The following is a 17,952-nucleotide window of genomic DNA, read 5'->3' on the forward strand; positions in this document are numbered from 1 at the left end:
AATATCTAGCAGGTTCAAGTTAGCACAACTCAATACATTCCTGCAACTGCTTGGGAGGTCTCAGTCCAGCTGCTAGTGGGCTCCACTCATACCACAGCTGCTGCGTTCCTTGGGAGCCCCTCACTGCCAGTCCAGCTAAGAAGGCCCCCAAGGGACAATAAAAACATAGGAGGGGCAAAGTGGGGCAGATTAGGCCCTATGCGGAGGTCCTGGCGGTGTCAGACACATAGTGGCACGAGCAAGCTACCTCCATTATCCACCTACAAATCCCTCCTGAAAACTCCCCTTTGCCAGGAGGCCTACAAAAACTTGACAATGGCGAGGCAGCTAGTGTGCTGAGAGGAGAGACTATCGCACTAACCAACAGTCTTGTTGTTTCCTTGCGCCTGTCTGTATCCATCTGTTGTCTCTTATCTCATACTTCGATTGTAAGCCCCTTGGGGGCAGAGACCATCTTTTTGTTCGGGGTTTGTACAGCACCTAGCGTAACGGGGCCCAGGGCCACGACTAGGGCTCCCAGGGGCTGTGGGAATACAAACAGCAGCACTGGCCTCACAGACAAAGGAGGGGGCCAGGTGGAGCCCCAGGGAGGGCCATCTTTCTCTCTACAGAGCCTGTGTGCAAAGCGGACCCCCTCCACAGAGCCCCGTCCCAGGTCACCACCGCAGAGGAGAGACAAAGCACCTCAGAACACGTCACAATCCAGGGCAGCAATGCCACAGCATCACCCGCAAGCATCTGCTTCCCTTTGCCAATGAGCCGCCCACTTTTCGGGTTCTTTTCCCTTCCTCTGGGAGCCTCATCTGGACTCAGTTACTGGCTCACTAGCCGGCAGCTCCTTAATTTGCTGAATACTTTAATGGCGAGGTTGGAGGCCACATTGCACCAGCTTCCTCCCAAAGCAGGTCGCTCCCATGGCCGGGCTAGCACCTCTGGGTTCCCAGGCTCACACCAGATCCCTCCATAATCCAGGGAATCCAGTGCCTGGGGCTAGTCAAAGGGTCCTGCTTAACAGGCAAGCGGGAGCAGGTCTGATAACGCTAGCCCACCTCCATGCACAGGGGCACCTGCAGCCAGGATGCAAAACCGTCGCCAGGGAATCACCCCAGCCAACAGCCTGAGGTGCTGCAGACCGGTCCTGTGTACACGGGTCACCGGTGTGTTAACTACAGGGTGTACTTTGTGGGGAGGAAGGGGAAACGAGGGGTGTTGGAAGGACCCAACCACCCCCACACACATGCACTCGGCCCTTGGAAAGGCTTCAGAGGAGGGGATCTGCCCAGGCCATGGATGAATCTAAATCAATGAATCTAAATGACTTCTGCAATGGGGGGGATGGCGCCAGGCGGAGAACAGGAGTCTCAACTGCCCCTGGAGCATCTGCCTCGAGACTAAGAGCAGCACAACCTCTGCTTTCTCAAGCACCTAAAGAGAACAACCCCTCCCCCCATCCTCCCTGCCTCAGCCCTGCAACAAGCAGGTCTGGCTCAGCGCAGCTGCAATCCTGCTATAAACAAGCTACATCTGGAGGCCTCGATGCAGCTTCGATCATTTACTCGGCTTGAGGGGGGTGGTGAGCAGGGACCTCATCTTTTGGTGGGCTTGGTTTTTGTTTGTTTGTTTGTTTTTTATAAGCAACTCCTGATCCTTTAAGATTCTGGCCCTGCTTCCAACCCCCCTTGCCTATGCTCCCCTGAGCTGTGCCAAGTTCTGCTGGATGAAAGACAGCACCTTTGTGTTGCCCTCGTTTCCCGCTTGGGCCCGTTCCAAGCCCGGCTGCTGGAGACAGAAGCTTGGAAGCTCCAACCACGGTTGCCGACTGAGGTTCCTCCTTCCTCTCCCCTGCAGCCAGGGAGAAGATGGGCCTTGGCCGAGCCTTGGGGAACAAGGAAGAAAAAACCCTCCTGACTAATGAAGGAAGCTAATTCTGCCTCCTCCTCACACTCATGCCAGTCTCACTGCACACAGGTGGGGGGCTGGGATCCAAAATCCAAGCGACGTTCGCAGCTCCCCGAGCAGAGGAACTCCAGGACCCAGCTGGTGATGGAGTCTGGGAATCACCCAAGACTACACTAAACTTACCAAAGAACCACCGCAAGCCGATAGACCCGCACTCCTTGGGGACCCCATTCTCTGTTTGCCTTCTCCCCTTTGCCCTTCCCCGCAACTCCAGCCAACCCTCACAGAGCATCAGTAAAGCCAGAGGTACATTAGACGTACCAGTTCAGGCCCTGATTCAGCAGAGCACTTACAGTAAAGCACCTGCTTATGTGCTTTGCTGAATCGGGGCCTTAAGCCCTGGTACTTCATTTCCCATTTGCAGAGTTGCTCTTCAGCTCACACCAGATTTTCCTTGTTCCTTGGAAGACAGAATCCACCCAGCTGAGCCTGGGATCCTGGCTCAAAACACCAAGAGAGCTTGCATAGGCCAGGAGAGATTATTTTCCTCGCCACGGTTTTTACTGATAGGTGTGAGCTGATGGCCTTATGGTATAAAGGAAGGGGAAACAGCCCAGCATACGAGACCCAGCCAAACAAGTGACTGGCAAAAGCAGCAAGGAATAAAATAAGGAACCCGTGTGCAATCTGTCTCTCTTGAGTGCAAGGAGCTGGAAGCTCCGGCCTGTGGCTTAGCCGGAGGTCTCCAAGGAATAACGCTTCAGGCGCAGTCCCATGTGTCTGACCCCAGGGGGTTCAGTGCGCCCCCCACAAAGCTACTGTCCTAGCAACCAAGCAAAGGGCCTTTTCTGGCAATATCCTGCAAGAAGGAGTTGCACAGGGCAGGGGACTCCATGGGAACTTCCACTGCGATGCACGGGATTTACCCAGAGCGACCCGCAGAAAATCCTTGCCGGAATGATCCGAGCCCACTGTAAACACGCCTCCCAGCCCGCAAGAAAGACAAAACCAGACCAAGAGCAGCTCGGCACATTCTGACTCCTAGATAACCCAGCTCTGCTCCACCGAGGATAAATCTGCCTCCGGAACGAGGGCTCCAGGGTTACATGAACCCCCGTAGCTTCCAGGACAGGCCAGCTCAGAACACGCTCACTTTGGCGCTGGTGCGACTGGAGTGAGAAGGGAGGGGAGGGGACGGGAGGCAAGGTCCCCTTGTTCCTCGGAGTCCATGCGCTAACAGATCTGGCATTGGATCCCAAAGGTTCAGGGACTGGCCGTTCTGCAAACACAACTCCCCCAGGGTCAAGCAGAGGATGCTCAGCATGAGGTTTTCCCATACTCTGCACAGGGAGAAAGATCACCCTCTTCTTCCACATCTCCTCCCTGCCTTTAGTCCTTGACGTACCAGATAAATAACCCCTTTGTCTCCTCTTGGCCATGGCTTTTTCCTGAGACAGAACGTCCCTCTGCTCTGCAATCCTTGCAAAATATCCACCAGCCAGGCTGCGAGTCAAGCCCCAAACCACCTTCTCACACCCCGGAACTCCCACCTGGCCAGTGCATGCAGGGACTCCAATTAACTGGAGGGGGCGCTGTGCAGCAGGCCAAGAGGTCTGCCCATGTTTGTTCACCCAGGGCAGGAGATCCCAGCAGAGCAGCAGCTGCCCCATAGCTTTCCCCACCACAGCTGTGTCCAGCGGTCACACTCAGACCAGGCGGGCTGGCAATCACCGGGCAGCCACCCACAGACTCTTGCATTGGAGCGGCGATACCTTTAAATCGGTCTGAATGCCAGCCAGGGTGCAGAGGGATTACTCTTCAGGAAAGGCTGGGGGGTATTTTTGCGGAACATTTCAGAGCAAGCAGGAGGGTGGGCTTTGAACCAGCCCGGGCAAGGGGGAAGAGAGACGACTGCCTCCGTCTGCTGACCTCAGGGGGTTTGGAACAACACACCCCAGATGTGGGGCAAGACACCCTCTTCACCCAGAGTCAAGGTCTCCCATCAAGGACCCCCCACCGTAGGGCTCACCCTCTCCCCACTGCGTGGCAGCTGACAGCCTGGAGGAATAAAGCCCTCTGTCTACGTCAGAGTCACAGCTACAGACCCCACCATTTAGCAGGTGGCATTGTGACTGCTCATACCTCAGGGTAAGCGATGCTGCCCTAGCCACACCAGGGGCACTCAGGCAACACTGCTCTGTCCCATGGACAGAGCAATCGCCACTAGCTTCCTACTGCTCCCTTCGACACTTGCTCACTGCACTGCATGCTCCATCAGAGCTTTCCACGCTGGACACGGACGTCCCAGCGGTGCTCCTCCAGCTGAAAACCTAAAACTCAAGACTGAGCCCCAGAGCCTGACCAGACGCTGCAGGGGGAGATATTGCACCCAGACACCACCCGAACCATGTTGGGGCCCCATCAAGCAAGATGTGAATGTTCCACATGAAAAAGCTGCCTCTTCTGGAGCGTTTTTCAACCATAGATCTTGTCTAAGGAGTATCCCCATCTGCATTTTACAGATGGGGAAACTGAGGCACAGAGCAGTGACGTGACTTGTCCAAGGTCACCCAACAGGCCAGTGGCAGAACTGGAAATAGAGCCCAGGAGTCCTGGTCCAGCGGTCTGTCCACTGCCAAGGCTGATCCTAGTTCTCGGGACACGTTACCAGAGCGATCTGAAAGCTAAAGGAATCTTCCACAAACCTGGAGATCACCCCACCCCTAAGAGAAGAGACATTACACACACGGCTGAAAGTCAGGGTTTGGGACAGATTCCATTAGGCACCATCGGTTAGTTTTAAGGAACTCTGTGATAGGATAAGAGCAGGACCAGGAGTTCACGCCGAGTGGGCACCTTCGCCTCTACCCCTTCCTCTGCCATATACTCTGCTCCTGCAAGAGGGAGGTTTTAGGGCTGGCAGAGAGCAGTAAAGCCAGCCTGCCAAAGAACCGATAAGACACTTACATGTGGGAAGCTGTCTTGGGTCTGCGCAGAGGGATCCAGCTTACGCATAGACCCAGACTTCTATTACACACATTCACATGCATTTCCCTCGCTTTCTACTTGTTTGTTTTTCCGTCTTTTCCCTTTAAGCCCTGCCAGCCCAAGAGGTGGCTGGGGAATTGTGGTTTGACCTCTTTGCCCTTCATATTTTATGAAGCACCGTTCCCCTGCAGCACAGAGCGTCCTGGGCCATTTGCACTTCCAGCCAGCAATTGCACACCCAATTCCCTTCGGCACCTGAATGGAGGAGTTCAGGCCTACCATCCTCCTGGCAGCATGGGCCAGGACAGGGCACAGAGCTGGGAGTCAGCAGTTCTGTTCCTGACTGGCTGGGTGACCTCTGAGCAGGTCACGCCACCCCTCTGTGCCTCAGTTTCCCACGCTCTTGGCAAAGAGGGCTGCTTGTGCAGCCTGAGGTTGCAACCAACTCCCATGACTAAGCAGCGTTCCTCTTTGGCTAGAGCCACTAACTCAGCAATGTGATGGGAACCCCAGTCATCTCAGGCCAAGCACGTTAAACCTCACGGGGAGGCTAGAATGGCCAATCCCTTCCACACAGATCAGGAGCCTCGTTCAGGCCTCAGCTACTCGGGACTTAAGCTAGCTCCAACAGAGCGAACATGCGCTGCACCGTGTAAACCAGGACATGCACTGGTACAAATTGGAGTAGGCTGCACTGGTGCAAGTTACCGTGTAAACAGTGTTTGCACCAGCACAGCTAACACTGGGGGCTGAAGCCCGAATAACGACAAAGCCTCGGTTACCTGGACTCGTCCTAAGCATCCCAGAGAGCGTGGAGCTGCATCTTGCTCCCAGGAAACCAGCACGTGCCACCCTCAGCCCTACACGAGTTCTCGAGACACCAGCAACACCAAGAAATTCAGAGACTACACACCTTGTGCCATAGCCACTGGGTCATGCAGCGACCCAGCATTGCCGGCCCATTGACCACTGGGATCACAACTATACAGGGCCTATGAAAATAAACCAGCTTTGATACAGCTTTTAAAGGCCTTCTGAATAGGCCAGCGGAGCCACTAAGCAAGCAGAGAGTTTCCCAGCATCCCACTAATCCTCCCTCCTTGGCCCTGGGTCTTCCTAGGATTTGGGTCTCTTCCTAGGATTTGGATACAAAAGGAAGGCAGAGCACAGCCTTCCTTTTGTATCCCCCCTGACATATTACCCCAGCGAGGAGCCAGGTTGCTGAGATACTACAAATGTATTGTAAGGCTCTGCTGCTCCTGCCTGAGCAGTGTAAATTATTTAGGGGACTTGGATCAACCCCCAGAAGAGAAAAGAAAGAGAGAGAGAGAGAGACACACACTTTGGAAATTGTGTCCTTTGTTTTCACATGCAGGCCCAAATTCTTGCAAATAATTGCCCCCGGGATGTCCCTACATGGAATGAGGGGGGTTGGCAGGGAAGCGCCCCATGGGGTGGAGGTGAAGTGTCTGCAGGGAGTGTGGAATGCAAGGACCGTTCCCCAGAAAGGCAGGGTTGTGAGCTATTGCACCGGCTGGGCCTGGCTGGGAGCTGCCACTGAACAGCAATTCAGGCTCAGGGGAGAGCCCAGTTTGCAGACAGCAAGTGGGGCACAGTCAGGCTCAGAGCACGGATCCACCACCTCTGGCTCCCTCTGGGTACCAGCCATTGTGTAACAGCACGTCACCCAGCCCACTCTGCCCCGGGGCAGGGGAGAGCTGGGAAGCTAAAAGGTGCCCTCCGCCCCAGACACCTACAGTGTGACTGAGCCTCTCACACACTCCCCCAGATCCAGCCCCTGCCCCACGACATGCATGTACTTGCACACACCGCCCCAACACGCATGTCTTTGCACAGCCCGTCACATGCACAAACACACCCCAGCACACCTCCCCCTTGGAACAGGAAAGCGCCAAGCCCAGCACAGGGAGACATACAACCCACGGGCTTGTTGAACTCTGGAGGATAAAAGCCGCAGCCCCAGCCAATCACGCTGGAGCCGGCCAAAGGACCCAGATCTGCAGCTCCGCTCGCACAGGAGAGGGGAGAGGGTTTTCGCATAGAACGGAGCCCTGCCGCCCAGATCACAGGAATCCAGGTCCCCGAGAAGGAGAGAGAAGCAGGCAAACATCCCAGCTGACCTACTTTTTCTGGGCACTGTTACAGAAGGGTCTGAGCCTACGCAGCCACAATCCTTCAACAACCAAAAACACCCAGCAAGGAAACCAAGAGACTCTAGGAACAGGAAGGATCCCTGGAACAGGGCCACGCTGCCTCAGTCCAGGCCTCCTGGGGCGCTCCCATTCCCCACCCTCCAGCCGGAGAGCAGGCACTTGGGATCATGGCGGGGGCTGGGCACACCATCCATTTCCCACTGCCTCTTGAGAGGCAGAGGTACACACCCCGCCTCCTCCCACGCTTCCCCTCCACACACAGAACTCCCATTTGAGCCAGCCCCTCCTCCTACCCAGTAAGGGACCTGTGGGTCGGTAGCAATGGCTTCTCTAGGGCCAGCCCAGACACTACCTGTGACGCACCCCGACCAAGCTAGACTCGGCGCTTCAGGCCCTGCCCCGTTTCCGCCAAGGCCAGCCCCATCCACACTGGGGCAGGGTCCCCCAGCACAGAGCCCCGGGGAACAGGCCGCTAGAGACCCCCACCAAAGCCCAGCACAGCCACTCTGCTCCTCAGGCCCCCGGGCTGCGTGGCACAGGGCTGCTTGCCAAGCTCCGCAATGTTCTGGCAAAGCCCGGCCTCATGCCAGCCGCATCCAACGCCGCTCCCGGCCATCGCAGTCCTCAATGCGCCAGCCGCCACGGGCTTCGCACAGCTGCCACAGGGCAGGCTGTGGCCCGTCTCCAGCCCTCCATCTCAGCGGCTAGGCCCATAGCAGCACTGAGGAGGCAGCCAGCACACCAGGGAAACACACAGGGAGCAGGGGAATGTCCACCTCCAGGAGGCGCCACTTACCATCTCGTCCAGGGCGTAGCGCAGCAGGCCATGTTCGTAGAGGATGAAGAACCGGCGCTGCCATTTCTGGAAGAGAAGACACCGCGGTTGGTAAACAGAGCTCCTTTCCCTCTCACGCTGGCCAGAGCGCTGCTGTGGATCGAGTCAGCTTCCTCTCCTAGGTCTGGCCATGGGGAGAAAGGAGCTGGATCCTTCCGCAAAAGGAGAGCTCAGCCACATGACACAACCCAGCGTCCACATCATCCCCAGAATGCTCTGCTGCCGGCTGTATACGAATCAGCAGCAGAAGGGACCCAGCGCCGTGGTGGGTGGGCTGCAGAACCACAACCGGCATGGGGTTCCCAGGGAGTGGAAGGTGACCCCTTGGGAAGCGTGCATGCCAGGGAACGCTGTACTCCGGCCGAGCACTTGGACGACTCTAGCACCGCCCTGGTTTTCAAAGGCAATCTAGCTGGCCACCTGGAGCCGGGTTCCCCTGAAACCAACCCTGCTCGAGCGGCAGCCTGCCCAAACCTGGCCATGTTATAACAGACACACTCTCAGGCATGCACTCAATGTGTGGCATACGCACCAGGCCATGGGAGCCGTTTGCCCTGCAAACACCGCCCAGCACACCTTGGCATGCGTTACCTTTCGGCATTGTCAGGGATGGCACTGTATCATTAATGGGGGGGGTGGATAGCAGCGGCTCTAGAAAGCATGTTCCCCCTCGGGTGACCCTGCCAGGGCTCCGCGGGAGGCCCTCGCTCACACCAGTCTGAGTTTTCTAAAGCTGATTTACTGTCTGACTTCCTTACATGGGCATCCAAAGAAGTGCTGGGTTATTTGCAGCCAGATCCTGAGTTATGTCAGCTGCATCTCAGATAACACAGGAAGTGGCTCAGAAGGATTTGCTCCAAGGCGAGGTGGCATAGATTAGAGGAGCACGTGCTGGTGCCAGGCGGACGTACAGAGAGAGGGGGAGTGCAGAGGCTGGAACATCCCGTCACTGGGCTGAGAAGCAAGAGCCTGGTGCAAATTCTCTCCCCCAGCAGAGCTCCTCTTCCCCCCTGGAAACCCACCACCAGCCTCCGCTCTGTCTAGGGTGCATTATCCCAGCCTACCTGACTTTCGGCCCCCTCCCCTGCATTTATTCAAGCACGTCTTATGCCTGCAGCATTAGGGGAAAATCCAGTGTGCCTAGCGCCCAGAGAAGCTCCATAGAAACTGGAAGATTCCCCCACCGCACCCTTATTCTCAGCATGCGGACCTCAGGCAGCCTCACCCCACCCTCCCGGGTGAATTATAGACTCACACCTCCTGTGCTCCAGCAGGGATGAGGCATGGGGCTGTCCCCGCCCCAGATCCCCAGCCTTCACACAGCTGGGAGCTGGAGAATCTCACTTGGGCTGTGTCTCGTGAACACAAAGATGGTTCTTTCTTACAGTTGTGTGCGGTGCCTAACCAACCACAATTAGCCTGCCCCTGCCACCCTCTGAACGGCATCACTAGACTGCTCTAGGCTGGTGAGGCAGACACAGGCATGAGCCACGTAATCCATCAAACACCTGCCAAGACCCCACGCGTTTGCAGGCAGCCTAGGCGGTCTAATGGCTCTGCACTGCCATTTGCCACCACATCTATGCCATTTGCCTGTAGACTGTAAGCCCCTCGGTGCCGGTTACTTGCTTGGCACTGCGCTGCCCTGTACGATTTACAGTACTGAATAAGGGATACGTGATCATTAGAGATGGGTTCCCAGCAACCCTCCAACTCCCTCAAAGCTGCGGGGGGGGAGGTTTCAAACTTGGGATCCAGATTCTGTGGCTTGAGCCCAACTCAGTAATAATTTATCATTATGGCTCACATTACAAACATGGCCTTGGACACCATCCCACTCCCAGCACTTCCCTTCTCAGGCACGAGACCCTAGCATCGTACTGGCAACTACAGCAACCGCCTACCTAGAGAAGCAATCTCAGGACCGTACCTAGAGCTCTCGGTACAACTCTGCAGCTAGGAGGACGGAAAGCCAGCATCCGCTGCGCACATTCTGCTGGTCACCAGCAGAACTGCCTTCACCTTTCCGATGGGAAACCCATTCACTGCTGGATCTCTCCCACCGACAGGAGGCTATTCCATTACCACCTACAGCATGCACAGGGGGCGCTGCCCTTCTGCCCGATTTCCTGGGACGCCAAGCATCAGCCAACACGTCTCATAGCAAACTGGGGCACGTGCAGTGGGACTGGATTACTGCTGAACATGTGGGAGAGATGAGCTTGGGACGATGAAGGAGCAACAAACCTCCCAGAATGCCTCCCTGCACTTCCAGTCCATGCACCCTCCTCCACCCCCTCCCACGCTTCATCTGCCACAACAGCTAGAGTAGAAGGAGAAAGATTTTGCTTTCCTTACCCGGGAACGGTGCACAGGGTTGTCAAAGTCCGTCCCTTCTGGTGCCAGCAGCAGCCAACCACCGTAGATGGGCTTTGCCTACGAAGGAACAGAAGAGAACCAGTCAGCTGGAGTCTTAAGGAGACAGACCCACTCCCTCCAATATGGCAAGTCCCTGGTTACTAGAGAATTCTGGGTGGGACCCAGCGTGTCCTCACGATGTCAGGAACACTGGACACGTCCGTTAAAGTTTTACGTCCTCAACCCAGCTGTCTGGAGGCCCAGGGCAGAAACAGCTTTGCGATTCAAAATCCTTGGTCCTGAGTCGGCTAATCAACGGGACAAAGAGGAAATCTACATAAAGTCCCTCTCCTGACATAATTCTTATGCAAGACACTCGTCAAGGAGGCCCATCTCTTCAGCTCTACTGAAGAGAACATCAGCAGCTTTACCGGTGTGGCCGGGTCCTATACTGAACAGTGTTCCCAAACTCGCTCTTCTCCATAGTCAGTTCCAATATCCAGCAACCTGGCACAGACTAGGCCACTCCTAGTCATTTCACACCGGGAAGCTGCTCATTTAGCTCATAACAGCAAAAGGAGGAGAAAGAATAACTGGAAAAACTACCTGCATCATCACAGAAATCAGCAGAAGAAAATCTCAGCTCCCCTCCCAGAATTTTCTTCTTTAATGGCGGAACTAAACACTGCCAAAGGGAAGTCCTTGTTCCACTGCCTTTAGGACCATAGGACTGGAAAGGTCCTCCTGGATCAGAGTCCAGGCCTCTTATATCATAGGCAACCCCAGCATACAAGGCCAGTCACCCACTAGTGAATGGCCAAAAGGGTCAGGCTGCAAAACACATTCTCCCCAAATCATCTGCCACTTTCTCTCCTACCAGCTGAATATGCTACTCCCAGACCACGAGTTACTTACTGGACACGAAGATGGTGGACATCAGAACCACAGCGAGCAATGTGCCAGGGCATTGTCACTATACAGAAAATGTGATCTTGTTTACACAAATATTTACTTCGCAGCAAGATGGGGTGTAAATCTACCCCGCACTAGCCTGCTGGCGCGTACTAACTGTCCGTGGGGACCCTGCTGACGTGCACTAACAGGTTCCTGGCCTTCAGAGGGGAGCTGAGGCCCAATATATATATAAGAATCAGTTCAAACCCTTTTCAAGTGACATCAACGTGAAATCTAGACTAAATTGTTTCAGACCTAACACTCCCATGGGCCATTCCTGTCAGTTTCTGTGGTTTTGCAACACTTAAAAAAAAAAAAAAAAAAAATTCCCCTCTGGAAAAATCCACACAAACGACAGGAAAAATTGCCTGTGCACCTACAACTGCCAAAGGCATGAAGTCCATAAAGTTTGCAAACTGGAAACAAAATGAAGACGCCTCTGAATTGCTTATGAACTGAAAAAGTTAAAAATCTCTTCTCCAATCTCCTTCAGTAGCACGTTAAATATCAGGCGTTGCTTGTAACAACAGGGAAAACAAGATCTCATGACTGTCTAAAAATAAGGTGACAGTCCCTTTAAGAGGTTGTGGGTTTTGGTTTTTTTTAAATAAAACAAAATACGTTAAATTAAAAAAAAAATGCAGAGTTTGGTTTCAGGGCTGAATTTAAAACATTCCTCTGCAGCATCCCGCTGCCTTCCCAAACTCTCCTACTGAGGTGCAGCCTTAAATTAATCATCCGAGACACAGCTCCTGAATTTCCTCCCCACTTTCCTAGTCACAGCTGATGATTTTACCTGTGACTCCAGCTTACAAGGACCACCGCCCCTTACAGAGGCAGTGCACTGCAGCGGTAGGGAAAAGGACCATCGTTTTCTTCTGCATTTATTCGTACAGCACCTGGCACAATGGGGCACTAGTGCCGTGTCAATAAGACGACACACTCGCCCCAGGATGAGACCTTTCCTAAATCATTTCTCCTCTGCGCGTCACTTTCCCTATTCATGAAGTGGGGCATGTACCCAGCTCTGGAAAGCGCTTTGGAAACCTCGACTGAAGTGCTAGAATTCCCCACCCCCGGCCCCAGCCAAGCTTTGACCAAATCCCAGTGCTCCTTCCTTCACAACGCATCCCTGCCCTCAGCAGAAGCCTGGGCCATACCTGGATTCCTGCAGCCCCTTCCTGCAGCCCCTTCAAAGCTCTGGCACGAAGACCACCTCTCCTTCCGAACATGTCTCCTGGCTTCTTAGGTCCTGTTGCTGCAGCGCCCACTCTCCTTCCACAGCAGGTACTAAACGTGCACCCTCACTTCCAGAACTTTGCACAGCCACACCCCCAGCCTACACTTCTTTCCCAATCTCCTCCCACGCCCTCGACTCTCGTAATTCTCCTTCTTGCCACTCCTTCCACTTAGTAATAACTGGGAGGTGGTTCTGTCTGCCAGGCAGCCTCCCCCAGAGATATCTCCGGATGATCCACCTGTTCTTATTCTAGGCCGCAGCCAGCCTATGAACTGCATGTCCTCCCCCATCCCCCATTCTGTTTCCTTCTTCCACCTGCATGCTCTTTGGGGCAGAGATTCTGATTTGTTCTACACCTGTTGCCTCCGGACCAGCACTGTGACCACACAGAGCATGTTACCAATAGGGAAAAGTCTCTGCAACCCAAACATTGTGCTGTAGCAGTCCAATACTGCAGGCAAAGGTGGAAAGTGGGCCGCTCAATTTCACTTTTTGAATTTCTCCCAGCTCGGACAGGAAGAATAAAGTGGCAGAATGGAAGCTAGAGTTTTAAATTCCATCCTCCACCCATTGGAAGTGTGCATTAGTAGCAGAGAGGAAGGATTATCCAGTGGTCAGACACTAGCGTGGCTCTTGAGACACCCAGGTTTGATTCCTTGCTCTGCCACAGATTTCCTGTGTGATCTTGAGCAAGTCAATTATTCTGTGCATCAGCTGCCCACCTGCGAAATGGGAATATCAGCACTGCCCTGACTCATAGTGGTGTTGGGTGAGTACATACCCTGAAGGTTGTGAGGTGCTCAGACACTGCAGTAACGGGGCCACGTGAAGCACCCAAGATAGATGGACAGTAACAAGACAGAGAAGGAAAATCTTCCTCTTTTATCACAGCAGAATGTGGATATTTGGCAAGAATCGTACCCCACGTCAAACAACTCCCCTCTCCCAGAAGAACAGCTGTAGCATCAGCCCATTCAGCCGCATTAGGGGGTGTAACACTGGTCCTTTTCAGACCTTCTCTATACAGAGAGCAGTAACTGCTGAGCTAGGCGTACGTGATTTTGTAAGTGCCTCCATACTGTAGCCCTGCAACAGTCTCTCCCTGTTTCTTCCATAAAAAAAGGATTTGAAAAGGGTGATTTTTTTTTTAACTCAACCACCTGCCATGCCTTCATTCTCATCTCACCTGTAACACGAGCCAATCACTGGAAGTTGAAGCTAGACAAATTCAGGCCGGAAACAAGCTGTACATCTTTAACAGTGAGGCTAGTTAATCATCGGAACAACTTACCAAGGGTCGTGGTGGATTCTCCATCACCGATAATGTTTAAATCCAGATTGGATGTTTTTCTAAAAAGCTCCGCTCTAGGAATTATATTGGGGACCTTCTCTGGCCTGTGCTGTACAGGAGATCAGACTAGATCAGGGGTGGCCAAACTTTTTGGGCCGAGGGCCACATCTGGATGGGGAAATTGTATGCAGGGCAAGGGCAGGGGGTTGGAGTGTGGGAGGGAGTGCGGGGTGCAGGAAGGGGCTCAGGGCAAGGGATTGGGGCAGAGGAGGGGTGTGGGATGTATGAGGGGGCTCAGGGCAGGGGATTGGGGTGCAGGAGGGGTGCAGGGTGTGGGGGGGCTCAGGGCAGGGGGTTGGGGTGCTAGAGGGGTGTGGGGTGTACGAGGGGGCTCAGGGCAGGGGGTTGTAGTGCAGGAGGGGTGTGGCAGGGGGCTCAGGGCGCAGCAGGGAGCTCAGGGCAGGGGGTTGGAGTGCAGGAGGGATGCAGGGTGCAGGCAGGGGGCTTAGGGCAGGGAGTTGGGGGGGGGGGTGTAGGAGGGGTTCGGGCTCCGGGGTGGCAGCGGTGCGCACTGGGGCCAAGGCAGGCTCCTTGCACACCTGCCCTGTCCCCGGTCCCATGCCACTCCAGAAAGCGCCTCCAGGTACCTCCCCCGAAGCTCCCATTGGCCGCAGTTCCCCGTTCCCGGCCAATGGGAGCTGCGGGGAGCGGTGCCTGAAGGCAAGGGCAACGCATGGAGCCCTCTGTCCCCCGGCCCGGGGGCCGCAGGGACATGGTGCCGGCGGCGCCACGGGCCGAATCCAAAGCCCTGAGGGGCCGGATCCAGCCCACGGGCCATAGTTTGCCCACCCCTGGACTAGATGATCACAATGGTCCCCTCTGGCCTTGGAATCTCTCAGCCTGACATTTGACAGAGACATTGGTGCAGACAGAAGCTCCTGGTTGCACAGCAATCACCTAGATCTGGTTCTTCACTTCAACCAACACAGCAGGGAAGAGAGGAACAAAGGTTGGCAGGCGAACGGCTTACTTAGCAAAACTACCCCTTGCGGTCCTAGTCCATTTCTCTCCCTTGCCAGGCATTCCCCAGGGATGGCCTGACTGTGAGTTCAGGGCATCACATCCACTTATGTGGCAACTGGACTGCATTAGATCTAACCACAGAACCAATTACGAAGAACCAGGATTGGGAGCAGGTAGGTGAAGAGCTGTCAGCCAAATACAAATGCCTTTGGGTAGCAGCAGAGGCGACTGAAAGCAATCAGCTAGGTAAATTAGCAGCAGCCCGCTTGGAAGAAAGGACACTTGGATCTGTACTGTGGAATGGGGAGCTTAGCTCTAGGGAGATCTCAGCCTGACTGCTCAGAAAAAGCTACAGTAGTTCATCTGCCAGACACTACCAGAGACATTGACAATGTCGATTCACCTTGCATCCTACCAGGACACTTCAATATCCAGAGGAACATTTCACAGTGCCCAGCAGCTCTGCATGCTAATTATGCTTTGCAGTCCAATACGTGGCTTTCACCGGCAGAAATTAAATGGATTTGCAATAGGGCTGTCGATCAATCGCAGTTAACTCACCCAATTAACTCAAAAAAATTAATCACGATTAATCACACTGTTAAACAACAGAATACCAATTGAAATCTATTAAATATTTTTGGATGTTTTTCTACATTTTCAAATATATCGATTTCAATTACAACACAGAATACGAAGTGTACAGTGCTTACTTTATATTATTTTGATTACAAATATTTGCACTGTAAAAAATGATAAAATACTATTTCTTTTTCAATGCACTACAGTACAGGTGAAATCTCTATCGTGAAAGTGCAACTTATAAATGTAGATTTTTTTTTTTTGGTTACGTAACTGCACTCAAAAACAAAACAAGTAAAACGTTAGAGCCTACAAGTACACTCAGTCCTACTTCTTGTTCAGCCAATCGCTAAAACAAACAAGTTTGTTTACATTTACAGGAGATAATGGTGCCCTCTTCTTATTTACAATGTTTCCAGAAAGTGAGAACAGACGTTCACATGGCAATTTTGTAGCTGGCATTGAAAGATATTTACGTGCCAGATATGCTAAACATTCGTATGCCCCTTCATGTTTCGACCACCATTCCAGAGGACATGTTTCCATACTGATGACGCTCGTTAAAGGAATAATGCGTTAATTAAATTTATGACTGAACTGCTTGGGGGGAGAATTGTATGTCTCCTGCTCTGTTTTACCTGCATTCTGCATATATTTCATGTTATAGCAGTCTCGGATGATGACCCAGCACATGTTGTTCATTTTAAGAACAACACTTTCACTGCGGATTTGACAAAACGCAAAGAAGGTACCAATGTGAGGTTTCTAAAGATAGCTACAGCACTCGACCCAAGCTTTAAGAATCTGAAATGCCTTCCAAAATCTGAGAGGGACGAGGTGGGGAGCATGCTTTCAGAAGTCTTAAAAGAGCAACACTCCGGTGTGGAAACTACAGAACCAGAACCACCAGAAAAGAAAATCCACCTTCTGCTGGTGGCATCAGACACAGATGATGAAAATGAACATGCATCCATCCGCTTTGCTTTGGATCGTTATCGAGTAGAACCCCTCATTAGCATGGACGCACGTCCTCTGGAGTGGTGGCTGAAGCATGAAGGGACATATGAATCTTTAGCGCATCTGGCATGTAAATATCTTGCTACACCGGCTACAACAATGCCATGAGAACGCCTGTTCTCCCTTTCAGGTGACATTGTAAACAAGAAGTGGGCAGCATTATCTCCTGCAAACGTAAACCAACTTGTTTGTCTGAGTGACTGGCTGAACAAGAAGTAGGACTGAGTGAACTTGTAGGCTCCAAAGTTCAACCCTCCTGGGAAGGTGCTCTCTGCTCACCCCTGAAATGCAGTCACCACTGAGGTGGAACGCCGCAGCTGCTTAGTAGATCACAACTCTCCCTGGGGGAATTCTGCACCACTGTGCAATGCATAATTTTGCAGAAATTAATGTTTTTTGCACAGAATTTCCTTTCCCCCCACAGAAATGGGATGCAGTGCTGCTGACCACCACTAGGAGGACACCGCAGGGGGAAGGGGGAGAGAGCTAGAGGGTTCCTGGCAGTTGCCGTTCCCCGCACGCCCTGAGAGAAGGAGAGGGCGGCGCGCAGGAAACTCTGTGCAAGTCTGGGACCGAGCATAGGGCTGTTTCTCCCTCTGGATCCCTGGGCTCTAAGGGGGGGGGGGGGGGGTGTCTGGGCTGGGGGGACATGGCTGGGCTCTGAGGGGGGGGGGCAGGTATCTGGGCAAGGGGCCCCCCGTAGCTGGGTAGGGTTACCAGGCATCCGGATTTCGACCGAAACACCTGGTTGAGAAGGGACCCTGGCAGCTCTGGTCAGCACCACTGACTGGGCCGCTGGACATACCAGCAGGTTCCAGGAGCCGCACATAGCCAGGGAGCCTACCTTAGCCCTGCTGACCGGGAGCTGCCTGCATTAAGCACCTGCCCGGCTGGAGCCTGCACCCCAAACACCCTCACGCACCCCAACCCCCTGCCTCAGGTCAGAACCCCATCCTGCACCCCTGCCCCAGCCCTGAGACCCCTCCCGGAGCCTGCACCCCACCCCCCTGCCCCAGCCCGGAGCCTGCTCCTGCACCCTGAAACCCTAATTTCTGGCCCCACCCCAGAGCCCACACCCCTGGCCAGAGCCCTCACCCCCTCCCGCACCCCAACTCCCTGCCCCAGCCCAGTGAAAGTGAGTGAGAGTGGGGGAGAGCAAGCAAGGGGGGGGTGGAGTGAGTGCGGATGGGGCCTCGGAAAAGGGGCCGGGGTGGGGCAAGGGTGGGGCAAGTTTTGTGCGATTAGAAAGTTGGCAACCCTACAGCTGGGCTCTGGAGAGGCAGATATCTGGGCAAGGGGGGCCCTAGGGGAAAGGGGGGGGTGAGTGTCTGGCCCCCCAGCTGGGCTCTGGGGGGGGAGGGGGTAGAGAAGCAGGAACTGGGTTGTTGTAGGGATTTCTTTAACTCTCCACTCCTGGGGGAATTTTTGTATGTGTCTGTATTGTTGCTGACAGGTATTTTGAAATAAATTACCAAAATAATTGAAACTGGCGTGATTATGTAGTGTTATTTTGACAAATAAAATTTGCAGAATTTTAAAATATTGTGCGCAGAATTTTTAATTTTTTGGCACAGAATTCCTCCAGGAGTAA

The 17,952-nt window shown here is 53.7% G+C and overlaps 1 protein-coding gene across 1 annotated transcript in view; it reads right to left on the bottom strand.

Annotated features, from left to right (window-relative positions):
• The window catches only part of MPRIP (myosin phosphatase Rho interacting protein), a 164,904-nt gene that overhangs the window by 132,758 nt on the left and 14,194 nt on the right, over positions 1-17,952 (bottom strand). Inside the window, exons 2-3 of the mRNA XM_065411992.1 lie at positions 10,255-10,332; positions 7,858-7,923 (exon numbers count right to left, since the gene is read on the bottom strand). Of these exons, the coding sequence (XP_065268064.1) occupies positions 7,858-7,923; positions 10,255-10,332 (144 nt within the window). The remainder of the gene's footprint in view (positions 1-7,857; positions 7,924-10,254; positions 10,333-17,952) is intronic.

This window comes from Emys orbicularis, chromosome 10 (genome assembly GCF_028017835.1).
Source record: "Emys orbicularis isolate rEmyOrb1 chromosome 10, rEmyOrb1.hap1, whole genome shotgun sequence".
Classification (NCBI taxonomy): Eukaryota; Metazoa; Chordata; order Testudines; family Emydidae; genus Emys; species Emys orbicularis.